General features: G+C 39.0%; 1 protein-coding gene across 1 annotated transcript; it reads left to right on the forward strand.

Moving 5' to 3' along the window:
- Positions 1–1164: 1164 nt before the first annotated feature.
- slc15a1a (solute carrier family 15 member 1a) lies at positions 1165–9910 on the forward strand (the record flags this gene model as incomplete). The annotated part of the gene is made up of 22 exons (XM_079517686.1): positions 1165–1171; positions 1273–1310; positions 1613–1700; positions 2343–2484; positions 2651–2770; positions 3014–3113; positions 3523–3613; positions 3697–3780; positions 3940–4022; positions 4125–4211; positions 4342–4431; positions 4547–4591; positions 4685–4717; positions 5227–5315; positions 5852–5933; positions 6300–6419; positions 6840–6886; positions 6969–7073; positions 7203–7314; positions 9077–9211; positions 9363–9470; positions 9683–9910. 22 exons carry the CDS (start codon positions 1165–1167, stop codon positions 9908–9910), a joined length of 2034 nt encoding a protein of 677 aa, XP_079373812.1.
- Positions 9911–11879: the final 1969 nt, after the last annotated feature.

Raw genomic sequence — 11879 nt, forward strand, 5'->3', positions numbered from 1 at the left:
ATGTGAAAAGGGTGGGATATATTCCTCAGCCTAGTAAGAAAATGTGTGAAAGATTTCACGTAAATTGCATGCTGCGTTCATGATTTGAGGCTTTTGTTCAAAACGGGGCAATCTTGCAAACTGTGAAAGCCAATTAGGATGGAATATGAAATATCGGACAGATCCAACTTGAGCACATGACCATAGAGATACTGTGTAAGGATTTGTGAGATTTTTGGACAGAATCTGGAGGAGTAATATCAAAAAATGTGTTTTACAAAAGTCGGCCTCCTGGTGGCGCTATAAAAGGCAGATGCGGAAAATGCAGGTCAAAGGTTTGTCCTTGGCCTCTAGGGAGTGTGCATGCAACATTTCACGCAGATCGGTGCAGTTTTAGGTAAAAAATTTGAAAAGCTGCCTCATGGTGGCGCTATAACAGGCCGTTCTGGAAAATGTGGGGCAGAGGTTCATGTTGGCATCCAGGGAGTGTGTGTGCAAAGTTTGGCATGACCGGGTTAACGGTGCCGGAGATTAGCTGGTAACGGACGGACGGACGGACACACGGACGGAGTGCAAAACATACTCTCTCCCCATGCCTTCGGCCTGGTGGAGACAAATATCAAATATGAATTGTGAATTGCTAAGTATATGAGTCATGCCGGATCACAGCACACATTTATGATATATTTTCTCTATTGGTTATTTTTGGGGCGGGAGGGGGTCGCGAGACATGGCCAAGGCATTCCCGGGGGTCCCCAGCCTAAAACGTTGAGAACCCCTGCTCTATAAGAGATGTGGTCACCCTATAGGACAGGTCTTATGGTATAGGCTATATGAGATGATTACCACACATTTATGCATGCTTTTGTTTATTTAGTTCTGTCATGGAGTGGTAATTGAGAGTGGTGGGTGTGCGTTGGGGGGGCACTCTCTTATATCTCGTGTTCACACACAATTAAGACATCATAAAGAGAGGACAGGACTCTGTCCTCTCTTTATGATTGAGCCAGGACTCTGTCCTCTCTCAGCATTCTGCAAGGCACATCAAAGGACTAATAATTACCTATACACCTTGTCTAGCCCTCCCTCTCTTGACAGTGGGAGACCAGCTCTCTGACCAGGCCTTAAGGAACTGTAAAGGGACATTAAAATTTGAACAAGTAGTGTAATCTCTACTCTGCCATCATGACTGGTGAGTTCTTCCTGAGGATATGATTAAGTTCAATTTGTTATGGATAACTATATATTTTTTTATGTGTGTAGTGTTGTAAAGTGATATTACTTTATGCACAGATCATGAGGATATTAAGAAAGAGAAGAAGAAAGGGAAGGTAAAGTATAATAAATTACGTTCAGAACATTCATGTCATGTATTTCAAATGAATGATTGAAGTTAGTGATACTGTAGCTCATATAGAGTTGCCTCAAGTCTAATATACAGTATGCTTTGTCGCAAGATGGTGTAGCTCACCGAAAATAAATGTTAACTGAACTGAATGAGAAGTTATTTTTTTTGTGACTGACTGTGACCTGTGACTAAGCATAAATTAGTCTTTAGACTTTAATAATCAACATTGGCTGTAGTTATTCATATACTGTTATATACCACAATTTCCCCTACTTTATCCATCAGAGTGCAGTGGTGTGTGGCTACCCCATTAGCATTTTCTTCATTGTCGTAAATGAATTCTGTGAGAGGTTCTCCTACTATGGCATGCGTGGTGAGTATTATAATATACATGTATATAGTGCAACAAAATATCACAGCTGTATCACCAGCCCTGTTAACGTTATATCAATTGTACAGTGGTGGAAAAAGTACTCGCATGTTAAAACATGTGAGTACTTTTTCCACCAAAGTAAAATTAATCAATACCGTAATATTGAAATTCTGAATGTACTTTAGTAAAAGTAAAAGTCTACAAACGTATTGGCATCAAAATGTACTTAAAGTACCAAAAGTAAAAGTACCGGTACTCTAGTATTATGCAGAACGTCCCATTTGAAGTTTTAAAATGTCTTTTGAAATAGCATGCTTGTAGATCGGCTATTTTCAAATGGCCGAAGGGTTACTGTATGTTTTGTAATTATAATCAACATCTATACAAAGTAACTAGTAACTAAAGTTACAATAAGTAACAATATTTGTAAAAGTACAATATTTGCCTCTGAGATGTAGCGGAGTAGAAGTAAAAGTACTGGAAATTGGAAATACTCAAGTAAAGTAGAAATACTTCAAAATTGTACTTAAGTACAGTACTTAAGTAAATGTACTTAATAGTTACTATCCACCACTGAGTGTAGCATAACATAATGATCATTGATCAATTAGAACTAATGTAGTGCCCTCTGCTTGTCCACAGCCGTGCTTGTGCTGTACTTCAGGTACTTTCTGCGCTGGGATGATGACATGGCCACCTCCATCTATCATGCATTTGTTGCTCTCTGCTACCTGACCCCTATACTTGGCGCCATTGTGGCTGACTCCTGGCTGGGGAAGTTTAAGTGAGTGACCAATACCGTAATAAAGGGTTTCTGTGAAAGATTTGCATATACCAGCACATTTTCATGATTGTTCTGTTCATTACAAATACTGTAAGTTATATTAGTAGTTTTATAACATTGTAAAGAAGTCAATATTGAACAACTTCTTGATCTCTGTCTTCTGCAGGACTATCATCTATCTTTCCATTGTCTATGCAATTGGTCAGATAGTAATGGCTGTTAGTGCTATCCATGACATCACAGACTACGACAGAGACGGAATACCAGACAATATGACATTCCATGTGTGAGTGTTAATACGGCACTGTCCACCTCTGAATACTGCACAACAGAGTTCACAGTATGAATGATAATACAATGCTACAGTTTGTAGTTCCCAATGGGATCCCTTATCAAATTGCAATGCTTTTTTTACCATAGGCTTATCTATGTTATTATGCAGAAGTCAAGATAATGTCAAAGGAAGTTTCACATTTTGTTCTATGACATTGCCTCAATTACACCTGTTGTTCTTCCCAACACTCTGCAGCGCATTGTCCATGGTGGGACTGTTCCTCATTGCTCTGGGCACTGGTGGCATCAAACCTTGTGTGGCTGCCTTTGGTGGAGACCAATTTGAGGACCACCAGGTTAGCATAGCCCACCACTACTGTTACTTGTGTGTATTTTGTTGAAGGGTGGTGGGGTGCACTGAAGGTACAGTGCAATGTCATTGATTTTTGAGTGGTGCAAACCACTCCAACAACCAGCTTTGTCTGTATGTTTGTGTACCTGTGTACGTGTCCGTGCACAGGTGAGCATGGTTACCATGGTCAGCTTTGTCTGTATGTTTGTGTACCTGTGTACGTGTCCGTGCACAGGTGAGCATGGTTACCATGGTCAGCTTTGTCTGTATGTTTGTGTACCTGTGTACGTGTCCGTGCACAGGTGAGCATGGTTACCATGGTCACTGACATTACGTCAGACCACAGCTGATCAGGCTATATAAGACCTTGCACCACTCAGTTCACACGGGTGTGATTTTTTTCCTTTCAACAGGCTAGGCAGAGGAGCACTTTCTTCTCTGTATTTTACTTATGCATCAATGCTGGGAGTCTCCTATCAACCATCATCACACCCGTTCTAAGAGGTACATAATAATAAAGCAGAAGTAGATGAGTATGACTGCATGCATACATGAATGTTTATCTCCTTGTCCATCTGCATCTGCAGCCCAGGAATGCGGTATCCACACTCAACAGAAATGTTATCCTCTGGCCTTTGGTGTCCCTGCAGCGCTTATGGTGGTTGCTCTTGGTATGACAGTTTAACTATATGTTCAGAAATCCAGATACGTTACCAACCCGTTTCCAGTTGGGAGGGTTTATTGTTTTTCTACTAATAAGTCTGTTGTGAATTAGTAAAGGCATAACAATGTATGCTGATGATTTGGTCGTGTTTCTTGTTTTCTTGCAGTGGTCTTTATTGTTGGGAGTGGCATGTATTACAAAGCTGAGCCACAGGGAAATATTATGCTCGATGTGTGTAAATGCATTGGGGTAAGTCTGGATGATTCCTAGCATCTGCTTGCCTTGAATGCCCCTACTGCTGAAAGTCACTCAAAATGTTTCTCAAAATGCTATTGGTCCTGTTGCTTTCAGTTTGCTGTTAAAAACCGCTTCAGGCACAGAGGCAAGGAACATAAAAAGAGGGGACACTGGATGGACTGGGCAGAAGAGAAATATGAGGTAACAACTTTTGTTTCCTTCCTCACACACATAAATGCCATAATTTACTATAAGAACTTGTATCTGAAAAACAAAAACTGAGTTTAAATAGTATTCTATTTTTATCATTATTATTATTTTTGTCTTATAGAAACTCCTCATTGCTCAAATCAAAATGGTGCTCAAGGTCCTCTTTCTATACATCCCACTTCCCATGTTCTGGACACTGTTTGACCAAAAGGTAACTTAAAGCTGCTACATCAAAAGGCATCAATATTATTTGTTGTCTATACCATAGTAGAGAAATACAAAATATAGCCATGGAAAATGTGATCAATTCTCCAACTCCTTGACAGGGCTCTAGATGGACTCTGCAAGCCACTACAATGGATGGGAACTTTGTATGTTCTTTTTGTTTTGTTGAAATAAAAGCATAGCCAACATCTTAAACCATGTGCTCAGACTCCTAATCACAGATATCATTATCTTTCCAGGGAATCATTATTCTGCAGCCTGATCAGATGCAAGTAAGTTAGAGCAATGTATCCAAGTCACTCTGGACCAGTATACTGTATCACAGTGGTTCCCAAAGTGGGGTCCGAGGACCCCCGGGGGCCTTGAGGGAGTTTCAGGGGGTCCCCAGCTAAATGATAGTTTGGATCCAAATGGACCCTTATGGGACCGTAACTCTGAGAGAGAGTGTACAAATGGAACCAAATGGACCTGTTAGGGTCCATTTGGTTCGAATTGTACACTCTCAGAGTTAAATTAACATTGATTTTACAATATAAATTGGGGTCCCAGAGATAGAAATGCCATTAAATGAGGGTCTTTAGATTAATACGATTGTCAAACTGGGGGTCCTTGAAATTAAACGGGTTGAGAATCACTGCTCCCTGGAATATCTTTTCAAATGGGGGTCCGAGGGGGGCTAATTAGTGTCAATTTGAGGGTCCTTGACATGAAACATTTGGGAACCACTGCTGTATCTTATTTGAAACATAATCCTCATAGCTCCATGTATTGTTCTCTACAGATGGTCAACCCCATCTTCATCCTGACTCTGGTGCCTATCACTGAAAGTATTATTTACCCTCTGATCAGAAAATGTGGTCTGAACTTCACGTAAGTTCTCCCAGACTTCAAAGTGGTATTCATAGACTGAAATTGAGATGAATGGAATTAAAGTTATAGAGAGTATGCGCATGCTTAAAGTGAATGGCACATCGAGTGGCAAATCGAGTGGCAAAGCAACAGGCAAAGTGAGTTTAACATTGTTTAATGTTGTTTAATGCAATCAGATAAGACTTTTCGTGTGGATGTATGGGCTGTCAAGGCCAGAAAGTAGTTTTTTGCCACTCAGTAGGCGTTCCTGCATAACTTCCTGGTTTGATGATGATGTCACACGCATACCCTCTATTGGGGGAGAAAGAACGACAACACAATATGTCACAATGCTGTTATTAAAGTATTATTTAAAGCTTAATTTATGTCTGACAACTGTTTTGTTCACCAAAAACAACTAATTTTAAAACTAAATCTGTTATTTTTGGCAATCGACAAAGTATAAATTAGGCAGCGGGCTTATATTATGCCATTCTGCTGTTACAAAGCTTACAAATCACTGATAACATAAATGTACTAAAGTTTTGATCCAACAGCCCTCTAAGAAGAATGACCGTGGGGATGCTTTTTGCAGCTATGGCATTTGTCGCTGCTGCTCTGGTTCAAATTGAGATTGACGTGAGTATTTCCAGAAACTCTGATGTAATTATCTTGTCATATAATAATACAGAAATAAAAAACATAATGTGCAGAAAACACATGAGAAATAAGGCAAAAGTGGGGATGTCATTTGAACATATTATTGACTGGTGGGGAGTTCAAGAGAGTTATTGTTCTATCTGCTGAAACCACCCAACTCCAAAATGTTCATTTTTCAGGAAATGAAAAAACATCCAGCTCAAGTGGAGTTACTGTAGGAAGTTTTTGTCGAAGAGCTTTATAATACTTTTCATTGGTTCAATATTGTTTAACCAAAACACAGACGTAAATTGAGTTAGGTGGTTTCTTCCGGACAGCAACGAATTATGCTGTATTACTTTGCAGAAAACCTTGCCTACCTTTCCATCAGCTTCTCAAAGCCAGCTGAAATTACTAAATATGGGTAGCAGTCCCTTGACGGTTACTCTGCCTCACTACAGTCCAGTGGAACTAGCTGCAGCTCAGGTATGTTTAATAAATGCTAAATAATGGTATAAAGAATAAATACTACTGTATTGGTTGAAGGACACAATTAATACCTTTTGATTGGGAACTATTTTCAGTTGTTTTCATTTTGTGAAGGTGAAACTCATAATTTGTTGTTGTTTGTTTGTTTGTTTGTTTGTTTGTTTGTTTGTTTGCTTGCTTGTTTGTTTGCAGGCTAGTGAGAATTACTTTACATTTGATGAAGATATAATCACAGTTTCAATGGGAGGTCTTGCACCAAGAGATGTTCCATTGCATAAGAAAATGCGACAAACACTTCTCATTCCTTTAAATATCAGCGACATTTGGAAGTTGGTGAGTTACATACAACTCTATTAACAAATGAAATTTGCAAAACAAGTAGTTTAAGACTGATTTGGTTCTAATTCTTCATTACAGACTAATGATGCAATTAGCAAGCCAGAGCAGGGCAACAATAAAATAAGGTACTCATCTGAATCAATTATTTGTGACAACTTAGTCATACTCATAAGCACTGTTCTCATGTGACATTTTGCTCATTCCCAGATTTGTTAATGCGTTGACTATACCAGTGAATGTAGATGGCCCAGCATCGTTTGGACCAGTTGAACCATTGTTTTATTCCAACTACTCTCTGATTCCAATTGGAAAGTAAGGAACTTTGTTTTTCATGAAAGTAGTTTTGTTCTATCCATTATTTTTTTTAATAATACATTTTTGCAAACAGCAATACTTGTAATTTTATATTTAAAACTCTCTTGTACTCTTCTCTTGTATCAGTGCCCAGTTCAGTATAACAAATGGTGTACAGTCGTGCGAGTTCACCAGAGAGTTTGGCCAAGGAAGCTCTTACACTTTCCTTATTCCCAGTACTTTCACCTTTGAACCCAATGTAAGTTCCATTACACCTGGAATCCTAAATCTTATCAATAACCTAATACGTTACAATCATAAAATCACAAATCATATCAATACAATTATTAAATATGAATAATTATTGTATTCATATTTTCATAAATGTAGCCCCACCACCTAGCATGACATTACACAATCCTGTAACTATTGTTAAATATTAACATACTGTGAATATTATTTACCTGTGACTTTCCTTTTAAATGTGAAGGTGAAAATAGGCAAGCATTTTAAAGGACCAATTCCACCACTTTTCAACTTATCTTCTATCAACTTATCTTATCATGAACTAATGTTCATGATAAAATAGCACAATTATTTTCTACTCAGTCCGTCTCATAGGAGGGCTGTGGGCAATTCAGAAACCTGTACACCAGTGACATCATCGTTAGGAAGATGTTCTTTTAATATATATTTAGATTTGTATTATCGTGAGAATGATGGCTTCCATTATCGCATTGCAACTTTTCAGGAATAGAAAGCCTGCAGTTTCTATTAGCTTGGATTCCCATCGAATGTGTCACTGGTGGACAGGTTTCTGAACTGCCCACAGCCATATCCCATGAGACACAGACCGAGTTGAAAAGAATTGTGGCATTTTATCATAGGTTGAAAAGTGGTGAAGTGGTCCTTTAAGATATTGGAAGCATTTCCACATTCCACATTTACGCCAGAAAGTGTAAAAGTGCTTTCAGAATTAGAATGAACAATATGTATTTTACTGTATACAGTCCAAAACATACAGTAGATTCATAAGGATCTCCATGTTGCTGCTGGAAGAGGTTTAGGAGCTGGTGCCTAAACTTAAAGGGACATTTCACCACTGGAAGAAACTGCAGTCACTCAATGTTAATAGTATTTGTAGTAGATAACAGTAGCACAATTTGAAATTTGCACCCTATGGTCAGAAAAACAATGAAGTCTGTGTGTTTGACTAGGGTTTGACTGGATTGCTGAATTCCTACAATGCCCATAATGCTTTAGTGCACTTCCCCGCCTTGTGGAGAGGCTACATGGAGGTGGGACCATAGATATACTGTATAAGAAAGGCTAGATGGCTCACCCGCACTGCTGGCCAATGGAGAGCGACGTCGCTATGTGGCGGCCATCTTACTTCGGGGCAGCATAACATTGTGTCTATGGGGCATGTACTTTTTAAATACAAAGTTTTCAAACGGTATCGTTTGTTATAAACGTCAGAGACGTCTGCATACTTATATGCTTTTATATGACGTTCATATAAAAAATAACATTAAGCATCCTGAATCATAGCCACGTTGATAACGTTTATAATAAACCAACCCGTAAATCCGTCAAGATTTGAGGGAGTTATTAGTATTTTTGTTTGAGCTGCCATAGAACATACTGTACTGTAGCCCCGAGGCAAGATGGCCACCGGGTGAACTACGTCGGAGAGTCCGCCTTGAGCCATCTAGCCTTTATATATGTCTATGGGTGTGACTTTGTAGTCCAGGAAGGAAGTGAGACCACATTGGTTGGTTGGTGAACCTTTTAAAGATATTTCTTGGGGCTTTTCTGCCTTTATTTGATAGTGACAAAGTAAGCTGACAGAAATGTGGGGAGTGACATGCAGCAAAGGTCGTCGGGATCGGGAGTCGAACCCGCAAATTAGCAGCCTATAGGTGACCGGCCCTAGGCCGGCCTGGGCCTTGGTGAACCTTTTTAAATCAGCACAATATCCTAGAATTAGCTTGAGATAACATTACTCCTTTTGATTTCAGTGTGCATCCATTCATGCAATAGAAGACATCCAGCCCAACTCTGTTCACATGGCCCTACAGATTCCACAGTACTTCCTCATTACAGTTGGTGAAGTGGTTTTTTCTGTCACTGGTCTGGAGTTCTCCTACTCACAGGTAAATATCACACACCCATTTTTACATTTCATGTAAAATGGAAGAACATTTCTCTACCCTTTGTTTTAGTGCTGCGTCAGCATATGAGAATGGCTGTGATAGATGTCTGCTTTGTTCAACCATAGTTTTCTGACATAAACTCTTCCTATAGGCACCAAGTAACATGAAATCAGTGCTGCAAGCTGGCTGGTTATTCACCGTAGCTATTGGCAATTTTATCGTGTTAATTGTAGCCGAGCTGGCAAAGCTCCCAGAACAGGTAAGAAGTCCCAGTCCAGTCCCACAATTTAAAAAATAAATCATAATAATGTTGGATATATATATATATATATATATATATATATATATATATATATATATTTTTTTTTTCTTTTTTTATTATTATTATTTTTTTTTTGTGATTTACTGACAGTGAAAATTATTATAAACATATATTAACTCAACATTTGTGGCTCCTCTCTTTTTTCATAGTGGGCCGAGTACATCCTTTTTGCCTCTCTGCTGGTTGCAGTCTGTTTCATATTTTCCATTATGGCATATTTCTACACCTACAATGACCCTGCATCCATTGAGGAACAATTCAGCAAGAAGAATGAAGATGATAATGAGGGCAAACGAAAGGATGAAGAGATAGAGATGGTTAAGAAAGACTCAAGCGAGCACAATAAGGACAATAAGGGAAGACAAACTAAAATGTAAACTAGTCGAAAATCCTGATGCATCATGAGTTTACGTGAACTGTTTGTGAACTGTATTCATGCAGGTGCGCGCGCGCGCGTGTGTGTGCGTGTGTGTGTGTGCGTGAGTGCGTGCGTGCGTGCTCATGTGTGTGTTCCTGACATTGGCCTCATTTGGGGTCAAATCTTGAACATAAAACAAGTTGACTGGCATTGGCAAGTCAAGTTGGGGACAAACGATGTCCCCAGGGCCCAGTTTGATACTGAAGTTCCATAGTTAGGGTGGGGGTTGGGATTTGGGTTATAGGTTTTGGGCGAATGTAAGTTAATTTAATGGCCCCAAAGGTCTGTGTATTGTGTACGTATGTGTATTTTCGTATGGATATGTAACTATAGAGAAAGAATACACGTGTACCCGTTGTATTATGTCCATATTTTGATGTGAAATTCATATCAAAAGAATATTACCTTTTTGGGTGTTGCATACACTTTAGGGTAGCAAGAGTTCTGCCAACTATTAATGAACTAACTATTCACTACATTGGAATTGAATAGTGTGTGTGTGTGTGTGTGTGTGTGTGTGTGTGTGTGTGTGTGTGTGTGTGTGTGTGTGTGTGTGTGTGTGTGTGTGTGTGTGTGTGTGTGTGTGTGTGTGTGTGTGTGTGTGTGTGTGTGTGTGTGTGTGTTGCAAGTTATGTTATGTAATGTATTAAAGCACTCTAAAACATAACACATTTCTGTGTTCCTCATTCACAATTGATCTTTGTACTGTCATTTTGTTGTGATTTCCTCATGTATCTAGATATAGTAGGCTAGCTACAGTATAGGGTATGACTTAAAATTTCTTTAAAATAGTTTGGTGTTGCAGTTTTTGACAACATAGTAAGCTATATAGTATGACTTTGACGGAAGTACCTATATACGTTTGTTTATTTTGTATGGTTGTATCTTCGCGTCGGTGATTAATCCTCCTGTCGGTGAATTATCTCCTGACAATGACCACATAGGCAGACATTATCCCTCACTTATTACACAGCTTGGTTGAATGATTGATTCTAGACCACTAATAAGGGAAAATTTGCAAAATGTGTGGCAAATCTACAAAAAAATGCTTACCACTAGCTTTCTTCACAAATGTGTTCATCAAGGTGCATGTCTACTATCACATATAAATGTGTTCCAACATAACTCCCTTGGGAAACCTTGTGACAGCTGCTGAAAGTTGGGGGTACCATTAACAATTAAGCAATAGGCCTATAAGGCAAAATATTCCAAATTTCATTATACTTTATGTAGCATGTGACGTATCAAACTAGGGGGTTTTCATGATTCTGAATCCATTGCAAGCATTAGTTATGCACGGAAAACACTCCTTCGTCTAAAAATGTTGATAGCCGTCATCACAAATGTGATGAGGTCAGCACATTTGGGCACATTTGGGCAAGTGGCTATGCAAAACTAATGCTTGGAATGGATTCAGCATCATGACAACCTCCTAGTTTGACACGTCACATGCTACTTAAAGCATAATGAGATTTAGGGAATTTTGCCTTTGGTAATGGTACCATTGACCCCAACTTTCAGCAGCTGTCAAAGTTTCCCAAGGAAGTTGGGTTGGAACAAAACATTTTGATAGTAGACACCATTATGAACAAGCTAGTGCTGGTAAGCATTTTTTTGCAGATTTGCCACACATGTTTTCGCTAATTTTCTCTAACTCCACATAGTATGATGATCTTCCTGTCAAAATTGGTAGAGCAACTTATCAACATTTTAATCAATTACGTGGACTTGACTGGTCAATTCTATAGATTGAAGAAACAGAAGACACGAATATCATCTTCAATAGCTCTCAAATGTAACCCCAGTAAACTTCAAACGAATTGAAAAGATGACAACTGTTAAAAGACTAAAAGTAATGATTATTCTTAAGTGACACTTTTCGTTGGCGATCGGATGACGACACGTGCGCTGTTGTTTTTTCCTCCGTC

Source organism: Electrona antarctica, assembly GCF_951216825.1.
Source record: "Electrona antarctica genome assembly, chromosome: 13".
NCBI lineage: Eukaryota > Metazoa > Chordata > Actinopteri > Myctophiformes > Myctophidae > Electrona > Electrona antarctica.